At 34.8% G+C, this 17,273-nt stretch overlaps 1 protein-coding gene across 1 annotated transcript; it reads right to left on the bottom strand.

Moving 5' to 3' along the window:
- Window positions 7,487-14,125, bottom strand: LOC109719097 (protein ALP1-like). The gene is made up of 2 exons (XM_020245626.1): window positions 13,518-14,125; window positions 7,487-8,711 (listed from the first exon to the last, which is right to left on the bottom strand). The coding sequence occupies exons 1-2, from the start codon at window positions 13,669-13,671 to the stop codon at window positions 7,669-7,671; spliced, it is 1,197 nt and encodes a 398-aa protein (XP_020101215.1). The 5' UTR covers window positions 13,672-14,125; the 3' UTR covers window positions 7,487-7,668.

A 17,273-nucleotide genomic window follows, 5' to 3' on the forward strand; every position in this document is an offset into this window, starting at 1 on the left:
TCACACCTTTTGAACTGGAAACGAGTAAGTCGAATGCATACACAAGCTATTGCACTAACAAAGCTAGCTAGCTAGGAACTGCATGAAAAGTATGCACCAAAGTAGACGCATACATATCATGTATATATGTTCTCAATCTTCATCTAATTTTTTGTTTATTACCTAATTATATATGGCGAAAAAGAGAATAGTTTTTTTTAAGAAAAAAATTACTACAAATTGTTGCTCGACATGATCACAACATTCCTATTCACTGGATTACCATTTATGACACATCCTAAACGAGTCATTTGGTCCACTCTGTTTAGTGTTCTGCAATAGTTTTCGACTGTATATAATTGAATTTTATTTTCACGGATTCAAATAACTTATATAGTTTACGGGCAGTTTATAGCCGTTGACTTTTAAATGTAACCATATTTAAGCTCCACTTGGAGAGTACTACAATAGTTTATGGAGGAGACATGCATTAAGTTACTACTCAAAGCTCACTACTTCAAATATTATAGTGTTTGTTCTTTTTAAATAAGAAAAAAAAATCCAAATAGTACTTAATTGCTACGATAAAGCAAATAACGTCAGGGGTGACATAATTCAAATTAATTTTCTATTAATAACAACCAGTTTGCACAAGAAAATTGTATTTGTTGCATATATCTTTTTGGGCACGATGCTGTAGTGATTCATGCATGCATTTGTTTTGAGTTCTTCCTATAAATAATGTTCATCCTTTCACGTCGCAATATTACGTCAATAAGTATGTGAAAAAATCATTAAAAATTATGTGAACGAATTTATACATGAAACTGAAATTAATTAAACCATGTCCTCAAAGCCATGGATTTTGCTTGTTTACTAATTGATGGAGTTGAAATTTATAGATATTGTTCATTCATACCAATTAATGGAATGAAAAAATTTATTTACTTTTGCCTCATAAACTCTTACCGACCTACCATAGTCTCTCTATTAAATGTTTCTTAACAGGTACCATAAGAGCACTTGTTACTTGTTAGAAAAAAAAACATTTAAGTTATAACAAGCAATTCACATCTATGAAAATAAGAATTGCGAATTCAAAATCGATGGTATTTATTTTCTTTGTTAGATGTGTAACCATCGATCATAGATGGTTCCGATGATCATCGCCTTACGTCATTTAGCATGCGCTTATAATAAATTTGTTCACACCGTATATAACACTACTACACCAACTAGCACAAGCTAGTAAGCATTAAGAAAATGTTTTAATTAACTTAATTGAGTTAGGTGTTCCCTGATCCATAGTGCTTAATTACTTAAGGACTTAGATAACAGCTAGTAGTTTTCGCAAGTTATAGCCTAATTCAGAAAATACTCTTCCACTAAAATTAGGAGACTTTGGATAATTAAATGAACAAAAGATTTTTCTTTCTTTTTTTTAAGGGGAGAAAATGACCGAAAATATAAAAAAAATTAGAATTTAGGGGTGCTAATTACATGGTTTGCAATAGTGGTCCATTCTTAGAGGAAATTAGAACTCAGCCAAATTAAAGTAATCAAATGTTCAAAACAACTTTTGAAAAAATAAAAGTTAATTATTAGTGCTAAAAAGGAAACCAACAGGATCATCATTTTTGTGTCATTTCCCTTTGTCTTTTCTAAATATCTCTATTTCTGAAGCAAAAGTCCAACTACTTTTGGTGTGATAGAAAGCCAAAAATATTTTTAATAAAATCTTTTGTGAGATATTTCCTAGCAACACGCATTCTTTTCTACCGTCGAATAACATCGATGACGCTCTAGATTTGAAAAAGCACTATCTTATGGTAGGAGAAGATGCATCGAAGACTCAAAACTTGTTTGATACATAAACCTTTTTACCTTTTACTTTTTAGGAAAAGGAAAAGATATTCTTTGCCCTTTTTATTCCGTAGGAACAAGTATAAAATGCCTCATCTCAACAAGGAAGATATAGTGGATAAGCATTAAAGTCAAAAGATTGAGTAGTTACATGGCAAAGTCACAAACTACAACGTGCTAAAACTGCACCAAGAGGGGGTTTAATTACAAGTTAGGTGTGGGAAGCTACTTGAAGAAGTCCAAACAATTAAAGGATCGTGGAGGGAGTTATACTTAGCTTGCACACATCCTGTTGTACTTCTCAATCATCATTCATCATCATCATCAACTCATCACCCATTCATCATTATCAACTCAATCAATTGCTTACTTGGTTTTGTTGCTTGAGGGGTAAGAACTGCTTACTCACTGTCCTTCCCCCCCAAAAGTGCTTTTCGCAATCAATCACAGTGAAAGAGACCGCAGTTTTGAGTAACTGGAGGAATGTATGCGTTCCAGGGGGTACTTTAGTGAATTAGTAGTAGTTTATGTTTTGCCGCCACGTGGAGCTCGTGCCGACGACTTTTTCCTTTTTTTTTTTTCCAAATTTTATGTGCATAATGTTTTTTAGGCCATCGTTTGGTTCGGAGTTAAGAAAAAATAGCTATTCCAGAAATATGAATAAGTTCAGAGTTAAAATGGTGTTAAAATTTTTTTGTGTTTGGTTGGAGGTTGGAGTTAGTCTAGGATAGTGAAAAAAAGTGTTTGGTTGGAGTAGATGGGATAAGAAGATAATGATTGATAAAGAAGAAAAAGGTGAGGGATCGGAATGCGTGCGGGGTTAAAGTTGGGAGGGGAGTGGGGTTAATGATTGATAAAGAAGAAAAAGGTGAGGGCTCGAAATGTGTGCGGGGTTAAAATTGGGAGGGGGAGTGGGGTTAGTAAACCCCACTAACCTGGTTTGGGGTGGGGTTTACTAACCCCACCCCTTAAGAGTGGTGTTTGGGTATAAATTGGGGGTTAAGGGGTTATTCCACCCCTTAACCCCCAACTAAACGGTGGCTAGCTGAATAGTTATTTTATGTAAGAATGAAATCAAGTCAATTTTACTGTAAAAAATCAAAATGTAAATGTCACATCAATGTCTATAACTGTTGTAAGTAAGTAGAAGTTATGATAAAAAGATAGATTTGACTGCAAAGATAACATATACTTGATTGACTTGTTATTGACTTTTTGATAAAATAATTATTACGGTAATTGGTTTTTGAACTCTTTTTGGAGAATTTCTATTTGGATCCCATGTAATAAAGCAGTAAGTAATTAAAAATTTTCTGCTCAATGGAGATACAAAAAATTTGATCATATGTTCCTTCAGCCAATTTCTCTAATACCGGAGCGTAAGATAATATTGAAATTTTGGGTAAATTACACAAATAGTTCGAACTCTTTTCTGATTTTTTAACTGAGTCTCCAATTTATTGTTTTGTCGGTCAAATTTTCAAAATGCAGAAGTTTTTTCAATTGGTTTTCTATCGTGAATCTTCCGTTATAATTGATGGAAGATGACATATAATTAATGTGACATATAATGTGAGCACTGACTCGACACTACGTTGTCATAGTTTTTTGAGTTAGTAACACAACTGTTACCCAAACTTTTTACGACTTTTCAATTGGGTCTCTAATTATTTCTTTTGTCGATCGAGTCCTCAACCTTTTTTCAATTTTACTAACTACAACAGTCACTACAATAAAAACGGTCTATAGCGACACTTTTAAATATAGGTACATGTCAAAAAAGTGCTGTTAACTAAAATTACCGACACTTTTAAAAAGTGTTGCTATATGTAGGGTCGCTAGGTATATAGTGACAGTTAAAGAGTGTCGCTATAACCTAAAAAAATGCTGCTAATTTACCAACACTTATTTAAGCATTTAGCAACTGCCGAAACTCTATCTCGTTAGCTGCGGTGGCGGAGGAGGACGACAGGAATGGCTCTTCGTCTAGAATTTCAGTGGATTGAGTGAAGAGAGAAGAAAATATGCTAATTGATTTTTCTTTTTTTTTTCTTTTCTATTTGTAATCGGGCCAAATGGACTGGATGTGGTGGGTTGAGTAGAGAAATCTTTTATTTTTGGTTGGATTGGAGTTTATATTTAGGCATTAGTAGATGTTTTTTTAAGTTTTAGCATAAATGGGACACTTACTCAAAAGTGTCCCAAACATGTGTACCTATAACCTAATTCTGTTGTAGTGAGTACCATTCTCTAGGCTTCGTTTGGTTCGGATATAAGTAAGAACTGTCTATTTCAGAGATAAGCTTTGTTTGGTTCAGATATATGCAAGAATTGTCTATTCCAGAAATATGTATAATTAAGTTTGGTTATAAGTTTGGAATAGACCAATTGTATGTTTGGATGAAAATTGAATTGTTTCCGGGAATAAGAAAAATAGCTTTTAGATAGATAAAATAGAATAAAAAGAATAGTGAGTAATTATAAATAGAAAATAATGATATTGCCCCTTATATTATATTTAAATTTAAATTTTTAAAATTTAAATTTTAAATTTTAATATATAACTTTTAAAATTGAAAAAATAAAAAAATTAAATTGAAAATTTTAAATCTCAAATTTAAAAATTTAAAGTTTTAAAATTTAAATTTAAGATCAAATTTAAATTTAAAAATATAAAATTTTAAATTTTAAATTTAAAAAATTTAAAATAATAATTTAAAATTATAAATATTAATTTTAAAATTACAATTTAGAATTTTTTTAATTTAAATTTAAATTTTAAATTTAAAAATTAAATTTGAGTAAGATTAGTTAATCCCACCCTAATTCCAATGTAGGGGGCGGGGATTGTTCCCTACTCCTAACGGGTTAAATAACCATGTTAAGGGTACCGTGGGATTAACAATTCCCACCCCAGAAATTGTGTTTGGGGATAAAGAGTGTTTGGGGATAAAGGGGGATAATACCTTATCCGCCGCCCCCCAAACCAAACGCAAGTGTCAAACTCAAACAATGTAAGCATATTTTTGTCCCATGTATTGATCTTGGCAAGTTTCCCAACTGAGGAATATTATGATTTATGACTTTAGGTTTCAAAAAAAAGAAAAGAAGAGAAAAAAAGGGAACATTATGACTTCATGAAACAAGAGAATTAGAGAGACACTTAACTATCATGTAAATTACATGCATCATTTTATAACTATGTATCTCCATGGTATATATACATGTTTTGTTGCCTGAATTCATGAATAGCTTTTCTACTCTGAACAGCAGTTTACAGAAATTTGAGGAACAAACATTGAAGTTCTCAAAAAGTTGAAATGAATACGTTGCTTTTGTTTACCATAAAACTTTTTGCTTTGTCTTCGCCCATGAATGGTTGAATACTAAAGTTATACTACATGTCTTTTTTTTCTTTTTTTCTTTTCCCTCTATTCTCACTGCTCCATCGTACTCGACAAATTAGGAACTTTTATTCTTTGTCGCAACTTAGTGAAGAGTTATTTGAGAATTTTATTTCTAGTTATTGTTATTTCTAGTAACTCCATTTGAAAATTAAGTAGATTTTTCGTAGTAGTAAACCTTTCTTGCATCCCATGTGCTAGCTAGTGAGGGTCACTTTTAATTCAAAGCAGTTCACAATTTGAGTTTGGATTCAAAAAGCTATGGAGAGAGTACTACCAAATTCTAAACCCAAAATAGAGGCTAAAAGTTTTTATATGATCACCTCTACACACAAAACCAGGTCTAATAATCTGTATGAACGGAGCTGATTTTGTTGGAATTTTGATTTGACTTGGTTGGTTGGTTCATCCGTTGAATCCAAATTTTAATAAAGACCTCTTTTGAAAACTTAAAAAAAAAAAGGAATTTGGCTATAACAAAACTTAATTTTTGCTTTAGTTATCTAAAAATACTTTTAATGCTAGAAAAAGCAACTTAAAATTTAAAAAAGCCAGAAAAATTTCAAGGTGTAATAATACTAAAGTAGTTGGCATCTAAATTTTTTTTTTTTAAAAAAAAAAAAAACTAAAATCCAGTGACTTTGGTAGATTTATAAGTAAATGGATTTAAACAACTCAACCACCAGTTTAGTTGCGAAGCTTCTTCATCACACACCAAGTCAAAGAAAAAAAGGTACAAAAATTATTTTTAATTACTAAGAAGTTAAAAACAACCATGTGCTTAGCCTTAGCCATTGAAATTGACTACGTATATGCTGAAACTTCCTATTCAAATGAATTCTCTCGTGCTTCCAAAAGCATCTCTAATGCATTAATTTGTTAGTTTACTTTTATTATTTTTCGTTAAAAAGGTCATTGATGACATCAAAATACATGATGAGATAATGGCGTGTGAAATGGGTCTTAAACTCTTCAAAGTCCTAAATTGTAAGTCATGGTCTTTCTTTTACTCTTCTAGAAACACGAGTAGCTAATTTTTAAATTGATAGAGAGAAAAAAAGCCTTTTCCACAAGTTTTTTTTCGTAGAGAGAATTTTGGTTGACATTGAGGGCTTGTTTGATTCAAGGGTGAAATTAGAATGGATAATGGAATTGAAATGAATTAGAATGGTAATTAGATTGGCCCACTCCCCCAAAACGTTTGGCTCATTTGTGGATTGGAAATTGAAATGAGTTATTCCTATTTCATTGTTTAGTTCATATAAACTAAAAAATTATAGGATACCATAATAATAATAATTTAACTCTCAAATATAATTTTATATTATTTAAAATTTATGAAAAACATAATACTATTCTCTAATGAGTTTTCCAAAAAAAAAAATTCAGATTTATTTTTAAAAATTTTTATGCAAGAAAAAAAATTATAAAAAATTATAGGATAGGTTTTTTTTAGGGGTAAGAGGGGTGAGGGATAGGGTTTTTTTTTTTTTTGATGAGAGAGGGGTGAGAGATCGTATACAGAGAGAGGAGGGTGAGATGGTCTCATGGGCTTCGGGAATGAAATCTCAATCCGGGCGGGGAGACCGGAATCAAGTTAAAGGCTGATGGGCCATTCCCATTTCAGTCCGGAATAGAAATCCCAAACCGATTCCTGCGAACCAAAATAAAATTAATCGGATTTGATCAAACCGATTTCCATTCCATATTCAAAATGGATGAATTTTGCCGTGGATTCGGACCAAACAAGCCCTGAGTTCAGATTTGATTTGTTTCGAGCTTCTAAGTTTCGAATTTTGCCGTGGATTCGGACCCGAAACAAACCCAATTTTCTAATGATTGGGCCAAACCAGGCCTTTTTGGGCCCAAATTAAGGGTTGGAATTTGCATGCTAATGTGAATGAGGGTGTAAGCATTTATGAGTCTACTAAGGAACTCCGTTCAAGTCCGAGTGGCCATTTAGGAGACAATTACCCCATGAAAGCCATCTAGATGTGAAAGTTCCCAGTAAGGAATAATTAAAGAAAGAAAGAAAACCATTAAAACAAAACAAGATGCGTAAGATTCTACAAAAGTGCTACTTAGAAAAAAAAACAGTTCAAAAAATCCAAAATCTTTCAATTAGCTTAACATATTTTGGCCAAAATTAGAAGTATAAAACTCTAAATTGAAGCAATTGTGAACAATGGGGCTTAGCTCAGCTACAGTTAGCCATTATACAAACTCACATATAGCCCTTGTTTGGAAAACCGAATAAGAATTATACCGATCTTACGATTTAGAGTAATAAGATATGACAGTGCATTTCCCTCTCCATGAAGCAAAAACCTTGTTTATACTTCCACTACAATTTACTTTCACCAAATCTAAAATCTATATTGAGAAAAATGAAAATGAGTGCAAAGAAGCGGAGTATCCATATCTAAGTCGGCAAATTTTCGTTCAAGTACCGAGATACCGCATCTCTCAGTGTAACTCCATTCTTATCCGCCGAATCGCAAAACTGTTGGTTATAACTCACATCATGGTGTTGCGATAATGGCACTTCGTCCTTCGCTTTATCCTCGATGTCTATTATTATATTATGCAGCAAACAGCAAACAAGAATTATTCTCGGCAATCGGTGCTTATCGGGCCGCCACATCTCCCCCTGAAGGAACTTCCACATTTCTTTGAATCTTGCCAAGGCTTTTCGAGCCACCATTCCTGTCGCCTTAAGCCGCTCATTGAAACCGTGTTTGGCTTCTGACGTAAGCTCTCTCCCTCTGTAGGGAGTCAGAAGCCAAGGAAGAAGTGGGTACCCTTCATCTCCAGCAATGTACTCTCTTACTTCAGCTCCTGAGATTTCCATGCCTTTTCCGTTAAGCCTCATACCTTTTTCACATAGTTTATAAAAGCCCGAGCTTTTTAAAACCACCGGCTTATTCATGCTGCCAGGCCAGCCGGTCACTACATCTCTGAACCTCATGGAGGGGTCCACAACGGCTTGCAAAATCATACTGTGGTTCTTTTCGTAATCGAGCCACACTTTGCTATTGGGTTCTGCCGAAGGCAAGCACATTACAATGTGCGTGGTGTCAATGGCTCCGCAGCAGTTTGGGAGGCCGCGGATTTTTTCGAATTCGGATTTTATGTTTTCCATTTCTTGAACATTGGGCCACTTGAGGTGGTGGAGACCGCGCTGCTCCATGGATTCGATGAACCGCCAGGTTAGTTGTGAGACGGTCGAGTGGTTCAAACCGAATGATGAGCCGACATTGACCAGCGATGAACCTGAGCTTAGCCTTGTTAGGGCAACGGCTACTTGGTCGCTTATTGAGAGGGGCTTGCCATCGCCGAAGGTAAAGTGTGATGTTTTTGCGATTAAGTCCTCCTTTACTAGTGAGCATATGTAGTCAAATGTCTTTCTTGAGAATCTGAAGAGACACTCAAAGTGTTGCTTGTCCTTTGATGAAAATAAGGGTCCTAGGCATACAAGAGAGATAAGAGATTTAGTATTCAAATATAGATGGCAATCATGTGTAGAAGAACTACACTGAAGTTAGGAAAGTGACATTAACTAAAAGAGAAAAAGGTATGATTCTTTGTCATTCTAGAAGCTGATGGCTAGTGCCTACACTGAACTGCTATGAAGACAAAGTGGATGGTTTGGATCCCTAATTTGCATCTATAGTGATTTCATGGTTAGATAATCAGAAAAATGAATTCATGGTTTGACATATTCAACGTGAAGTGTTCGTTTCAAGATATTCTTCACAGAAAGCTTGTGAAATTGTTATCAGTGACTACTGCACAGAAACAATGTACACCATATATAGGTCATTTTTTACTGCTTTTTTTTTGAGAAAAATCATTTTTTACTGCTAAAGATAGAAATATAGGACCTACTTCGAAATAATTGTACATTCAATCACCTCTCACCTTGCATTTTGTTGCATAGAAACAGTGTCCTTACAATGTATGCAAGTATTTCAGATTAGAAAAAAGGAAACGGAAAATAGTCATATTAGTAAGAGAGACTTCATTTTCTCTTTCTGAATACAAAAATAAGCAGCAGCTGGATAAGGGCTTGATGGTTGGTACTCGAGATCACACGTTTGGAGCCTATTTATTTTACATTTCTAGCTGAGCTCATTTCTAGAAAAATGAACGAAGCGGATAACATACTATCTTTCTCCCAAAAAAAATATAGTAACATAAAATAAAAATAAGCAGCATAACAAGTTGTATTGATAGTTTCAGAAAGGAGAACTAAAGATGTCAAAATGAGGGCCCAGAATAAGTTGGTCACAACCCAAGGACATTACGGTCCTTGGGTTTCATAGAATGCTACCGGGAAAGATCAAGGGAAAAGTTAAAGCAATCAAACTTGGGATTCTTTCACAGGAGGTGTTTTCAACTGCATTACAGATTCAACTGCATGAGAGCCCAAAAAGCTTCTTTGGCACATTGCAATTTTATCCAGAGAGAGCGGTTGGCATTATAGATAAGGCCTAGCTGTTGCGTCTCTACCTATGCGCAAGTTGAATGCAGGTGAAAATACAATAGTTAAGGAGAGCCATCCTACATGGGGAATAATCACCACCAGCCCACCTATCAAAAAACAAGGAAAAATTTATCTACATTGGAGATAATCTCATCACCTTATGTATAACATGACAATGTCTATAGATACATTGGAGATAATCTCATCGCCCAACGTATAACATGACAAGATTTATAGATGCAACTTCCGCCTGCATCCACCCAAATAGAAAAATTATAGCTGCGCCAGTCTCAACTATATATAACCAAGCCTAGAGGGTGTAATTGTAACTGCTGCATGTCCAATATTATGCATCTCTAATTAGACAACATTTATAATTATATCTAACCGAACAACCCCTTGGTGATGGTATGAACATTCAGGCGGTAGAGATACCCCACGATCCAATATCTGTGCTGGAAAACAATATCGTATAATAACAAGCATAATCTTGTTTAACTCCTAGAATGCCATCATATTTTCTACATGTTGCCTTATGACTACACAAGTACAATTATAATATGCGAATGTTTACTCTTGTAGGTTCTGATTTTAACTTACAGTCAGAACCTATAATAAGTGATACTGGCTTCCATTCGTCAGTCAACTTTGCCGTCATCTCAGGGATTTCTTTTTTTTATTTAAATCATTGCAATTTTTTACAGTGGGCAAGAAGAAACACTTACGTAATCAGATCAGCAAAATATGCAATTGCATTTCAGCTGTTTTATAGTAAGTCAATTGTCTACCAAATTAACTTCTACTCTAAATGTGTGTTTGGCTTGGTTGGAGTTATGTAGTTTGAGTAGGGCTGTTATAAAAAACACAAAAGAATTTTTCATTGGAAATTTCTCCAATTGCTTATTTAACTTTCCACCACGGAAGATTTTTATATTCTGTTTGCCAAAGGGTTGGCTACTATTTATTTACATAGAGAAGCCATTCTTACTGATCCCTAAGAGTCCACCTATAAGGTCATAGATATCTCCAAGTGCACACCTAAAAAGTGAAAACTTTATCTACATGAACAATCAACACTTAACCTTTTGACTCAATTATCCTTGTGACTAGTGGTGAAACAAAATTTCTATTTGACTAAGATTGGAAGACATTCACTTCGTCCTTAAGAAGGCAATTTGGTTCACCAAAATAGAGACCAAGAACAACTAGGAGTACTACTATGAAGGTTCAATATGGGCTTACTTAGCTTGAAATAGCAGTTTGATGATGTCAAAAATGGAATAATCAATTACAAAAGGCTGCAAAACCACCATGGAACAAGCGCTTTGAGATCTAGTTTGACTGGAACAAAGCTATGGAGTAACTAATCGTAGATGAAGTGATACTCTTATTCTAGTGTTCCCTATCTGGCTAATCTTTTTTACTTAAAAAATTATATATATATTCTCTTATTGCAGGCAGAAGTGTGCTAGCTAGTGTTTCCTGACTAGATAAAAGCATAATAGTTTCAGATGTTCTGTAGTGAGATATGACATTACACATCATATACAGAGGATCAATCAACAAAATCACCATATCAGCCAACTTTAATATAAGAAGAAATTTACAACTTTGACATGGAAGGAAAGAGATCATATTGAATCATCGCTGACTAATACTAGAGAGCATTCAAAGAGCCTTATCCATTTGGACATTGTTAAACCATTCTTATGGCAAAAAATGAAAAGGAACTGCTTTACATTAAAATGTAGGATAAAAAATGGGGCTTGTTGTCAGTTTTTACAACTTAAATTGAGCCATATAAGAGAATAAGCAGAATAAGCAGTCTGTTGATCAAGTTGTCTGCTTTTACTATGATAAATTAAAGAGCAAAGACCATCAGAGTTTAAGCCAAGAATTCAATAAACCAAATATAAACAAAGGTTCAAAATATTGCTTTTGGTTATGGTTTCTGGTATTCAGGCAATGAGTGCTTTAATTGCAGTCTTGGGTTTCGATTCCCGATTTCGTTAGAAGATTCAAATTTCCGCAAGGACCAAAAGAAATATAGATAATTGGGTCAGCGTAACAAACATATTTTCGCAGCATTTTGATATGCTAAAGGGATCAGTAATGCCTCTCTTACTTAGTTACGGAGAACATGGCTAACTTGCATTCCGTTGTTTATTAAAATATCATGTATGAAAAAAATATAAGATATCTACAAATAGATAAAGACCGGCATGTGTAAGCTACTTTTGGCCAATTATGGCCTACATACAAAAAATAAAGCCCTCTTTAGAGTTACTTTCCTTTTATTGATTGATAGACAACTCTTGACACCAAAAGGAGTTGGTTTTGGACTTTCATTGCATAAATCACTGTTTCTAGAAGCAATGGCAAATGAATTGAGACGATCATAATGATATCATCAGCAAAAGAAGTAAAAAATTGTAATGCTAGAAAAGAACCACTGTAAGTGTTTTATTATGAAAAGAAAACAGATCCCTCCATCAATTGGAAGTAAATAAAAGCTAATGGTGGCTTCTCTAGGAATACATTGCTTCTGGGGAGAGTCAAAAAAAATACCTACATGTTATCTATTTGTACTTAAGAATTCCCTGGAGCATAAGAGCTACTCTAAAGAAACCGAATTAATCCTAAATAGTATCCACCAATCTATGTCATCTATAAGTGTTTTCCATTTTCAACCTGACAATTTATTGCTGATAAAAAAGATACAGATTGAGACTCGAATTCTTTTTATACCCGAAATTTTTTGGAAAGATCAGCATATTCAATACATTAAGTAAACTCGCAGAAGTCTATAGTGTTTATATAGACAATGAGCAAACTGTTTAAAATACATCGTTACGTCATCATCAACTAGCAATGTACTGATCACCTGTTCATACTACATGATTATTGTAAACTTCAACACATTTATACGCCACAAACTACGAAACCCAAATCAGAAAGGAAAATAAAATTCTTCTTCTTTTTACCTTTCTCTTCTCATCAGTAAAGTCCAGTAATATAGGACATTATCACGCAATCAAATGCACAGACAAGGCATTATAAGCAAGGCAAATTGTGGCGCGAAATGTCCACAAGTTCACAGCTTTAATTCGGAAAAATGACAGGCGTCTCAATTGACTGTAATGCAACAAAAATAGCGGAAACTATCAGTTTGAAACAACTTACCGTTCACCGTAAAGACCTTAGAAACCCTATAAGTAGATGTGATTGGCCATCTCAAACACACAAGTGACCCAAAACCTGCACTTTCCTAATCTGCATAGGAATTATGCCCTAGATACCTCTCTTAATCACTAATACATGATCAGCTCCAATTAAACGTTCTCAACAACAGAGAAGCACGAATGGCGCACGTAAACACTGACCCCCTCCATTCTATAAAAGCGATTTTGGCAAAACTAAGCTACATTAAGTAAGGATCCGATTTTGATATATAAATTGGTAATAGAAAAGGCAAAATCGTAGACGGTAATTTGTATTCTAGTTCGCAGATGTAAAACCAGTATCATTACGTTTCCTAACCAATAAATTGTAATTAGTTTAATTTCCGACTAGAAGCCTTTATGATAATCATTATGCCCAATCCATCGTATTTCCAACATACACAAAGCAACACAAATTACATTCTCACATGTAAACAAATGTAAGAAGCTGCTTATACCAACTAATTCCATTAACCCAGAGTAAACAGTAATGAAACAGAATCATACAACTCTAGAGAGAGAACATGAATCACAAGAGATGGAGAGAGAGAGAGAGAGAGAGACCTGTGATCCTCTTCGAGAAGGAGTCCCACCAATCACCACTCTCCGGGCCCGACGACATCGGCGGGGCATCGGCGGCGGCGGAGGCGAAGGCGCTTCTCCTCTCGGGCTTCTTCTCCGCCCTCTTCCTCTTCTTGGAGCCTCTCACAGGCCCCATGATCGCAGCTCCCACCACCAACAACGACAGGGAGAAGCAAATGGCCCGATTCAGAGCTCAAAGAGAGGAGAGATCGAAGAACACGACCCGGGAACCACAAGGCGAAGAGGAGAACCACGGGACCCAAAAGTCCCCTGCTTGGATTAGCATGCGCGAGGAGAGGAGTGTGGTGAGAAGAGGCATGCAAGAGTATGCTCCCTGGGTAGAGAGAGAAAGAAGAAAGAGAGGGAGGGGAGGGGTTGGTAGAGAGAGAATGTTGTAGTGAGGAGGAGATAGAGAGGGAGAGAGAGAGAGAGAGAGAATGCTTGTAGTATTATTATGAGCATGCAAGGAGGTGTTTTTTCATGGATGGATTGTGGATTTGAGATGGCTACAAAGGGAGGAGAGATGCAGCAAGAGAAGAGAGAGAGAGACAGAGAGAGAGAGAGAGAGATAGAAAGAGAGAGAGAGTGTGTGTCTTTTAGGGGCAATTTAGCAAATAAAACGGAGTTTGTGTATAATGGGAGACTTAACTGTTCGGCCCTGCTGCACAGTACAGTATTATTTCATAAAATTTCATAAAAATTTAGTCTAATTGTTATTATTAAAACTAGTTATAAAATACTTAAAACTTTATATTGGCCAACTATCATATCACCGGACTACAATAGTTATGAGGACAGATATTCGAACCTCAGAGTGCACCAAAATTTAAGATTTGAGCCCCAGCTTTGAATTTAGCATATATTAAGGTTTAAGAAAGAGTATAAAAATGATAAGATTAAGAACAACTTCAATATAAAAAAGAATAATTATTATAAATGAAAAAACAAAAAGCAAAATAGAGTCAAATAGATTTTTTAATATTTTCCATAAAAGTGTACAAAAACAAAAACATCCTCTCAACATGCAATTAGCATAATGCCCCTATTGAGACTCTTTTTTATCTCATTATGCACAATATATATCATTGATTTGGGATAAAACCTGAGTGGCGTACCAGCTATGACAAAACTTTTTTTTTTGAAAAATTAAAGAACTTGTATTCTACTTTGGTTTATATTATATGATAGCATAGTTGGATTACTGAGGGGAGAAGATCTAGCTAAACCACCTTCATGTTGATATATGACAATGAGTAGATCAATGTCTCTATTTATGGATTTGTATATAATTTTCTCTATTTTCTTGATGCTTTCTTGAAGATCTAAATTTTATAAGAATATATAGATATGATCTATCTTAGGTGACAGTATATATTTTCCTTTTTGGTAATTTATGCCCTAAGTTGGTAATTTTCAGAGAATTGACCCCTTAATGATTCTTATATGTAGACTTGAGGAATGTGGAAGGTGAGATAAGTTGAACTAGTCCTTGCGTTGAACAATGGGTCACAATGTATCAGTTTTGGATTATTAGTAGATTATTTTGCATCTGAATCAATTTAGTTCATCAATTTTGACTTGAGTTTAATTTCGTCTTAAAAGCTCCAATTCCGCCAATTCAGCCTCACATGTTATGGCCCTAATATTAATTCGGAAAAAGTACGTCGAGCTTTTCTGAACTTTAGTACGATTACGCTTTACCATGTAAATATTAAAAATGCTAAGAAATTTACACAAGCACAGGAACTACACTGACAAAATCAAAATATGAGAATTTCGGCATTAAATACGCAATTAATCCTTCTAATGTTTACATGGTTATCACATGGGGACATTGATGAGAGTTTTCAAAGTATTTCGCTGCAGATCATCACAAATCAACTTTTGATGCCGTTTAATGTTAGAGATGTAAATATACTCAATGGATCAACTAGCAATTAATCTGAATCTAATTAACCCAAAGCATTGGGTCCAGCACCCTAATAAGAGATTCTAAGCTTATCAATTTGAGTTTGGATTTTAAATTTGATTTAATTTTTGCATTGCATTTGTCCAAAAGTTAAACCATGTTAGATTTGTATCCAGGACAAGCCCACTGGGCCTCATTTCGACCAGAGTTTTGGACGCACAATTGGCTCATTGGACTCTAGTTGGGCCTTCATGTATAAGCCTTAAAAAATTCCATTGCTGCCTCAGTTTAGACAATATTGTACATTCCAAGGTTCTATTTGTCTCCTTCATGGAGAGTGTAGTATTATTTGATATAATTATCCTTTTTCTAGTGTTATTATTATTAAAAAAAAGAGTGTTACTTCAAATTCCAATATTCAGCGCCACGGCTCGATTTGCTTATCTCAATGCCTTTAGATGAAGGAGTTATACGAGAAACTATCTAACCTGTGTTAAAAATAGGTTCTCGGGAGGGTCTTAAGGTGAGGGAACTGTAGCCAACTTCAAACAGTAAAAAAATAAAAAATAAAAAATAAAATTTGTACCATCATAGTATATAAAGAAGTTTTACATCTTTTGTTTTTAAAATTTGTCAACTTACAAGGGGTTTTTCGTAAAGTTACAAATCCAAACCAAGTGGAACATGCATGTCACGTGCGAGCGGGTGGTAATCATCTTGGGCGGCTGTTTCGAAGTAGTTCAGCAACGGGGATTTAATGCAGGAGGGGGGATTAAAGTCATGGTCCATCCACTGTACAATCAGATATATGAACGAAGAGTTAGCTGCCACGTGTCCCGATATTTCCGTATCAGCCTATCAACTGCTCGTCGAGTTCGTATATCCTGTGTTCTTGGGAAGCTATTGCCTGGACCTGGTCCACCACGTAATCTGTAGGCCGCGTCGTCATTCGCGAACTAATTATCTTTGCCTTCAAATTATACCTTACTTTTTTTTCCCTAGTAAATTGTAACTACCAACCAATTAAATACTTTAGTTATCGTATCAGAAAAATAGTATAAAAATTGTAAGCTCGTATATCATTACTTAGAGGAATTTATTTTTTTCGAAGGGTAAAAGTGGTGTATGATAGATACTTTGCGCAGTCCATGGTTGATGTGGTGGACCAGGTTTAAGAGTACAATTGGGCCCACTAATGGGCCCTGCCGAACACATAGGGTTGTCATGGTTTTGGGCTTTTCTCTCTGCGGCTGATGTGGAAAAATATAGGTATTTATAATGGACATTAAGAATTAAAAATAAATCTCGTATCTGTACTTTCAATTCAGCAGTCGAATTAACTTCATCAGAAATAAATTTCTAAATAAAGAAAAGGCTATGACTTCTCCTTTAACTCGGACTTTTTTTTTGGGCTGGGGTTGGCCAAGTCAATTTTCACTTGCTCTGATACATTTTCAGCGTAGTTAATCATATTATTTTAATCCCAATTCATATTCAAAATAAAATACTACTGGATTTTTCCTGGATGAAATAAGTCGAAAGTGAGATTAGTTGGGTCAGGGTGGAGCTGTGTCCATTATGTCCAATTTGGAATTAACATATAAACAGTGTAAAAAATTTAGATCGAGCAAGAACGTTACTGTTAGGGAATGCTTTGCTAGTGAAGGATGGAGTTGAAGGAAAATGTTAAAGAGGATTGATTCAGCGATTCTAGTTTGTAACACGGCAATACATGAACTAAAGCTTAAGCTTGTGGAGAAAAGCACCACAAACAACTAGACGAGATCTTACGGCGATGGAATGAGGGGCACAAGTTCTCAGTCAAATTC

The sequence above is a fragment of the Ananas comosus genome, linkage group 13, assembly GCF_001540865.1.
Source record: "Ananas comosus cultivar F153 linkage group 13, ASM154086v1, whole genome shotgun sequence".
In the NCBI taxonomy this organism is placed as follows: Eukaryota; Viridiplantae; Streptophyta; class Magnoliopsida; order Poales; family Bromeliaceae; genus Ananas; species Ananas comosus.

Excerpts from the sequence above, each read along its gene's own strand:
- LOC109719097 (XM_020245626.1), bottom strand. The coding sequence starts at position 13,671 with ATGGGGCCTGTGAGAGGCTCCAAGAAGAGGAAGAGGGCGGAGAAGAAG. Across the intron at positions 8,712-13,517 it reads CTTCTCGAAGAGGATCACAG|GACCCTTATTTTCATCAAAG; the intron begins GTCTCTCTCTCT and ends TTGTATGCCTAG.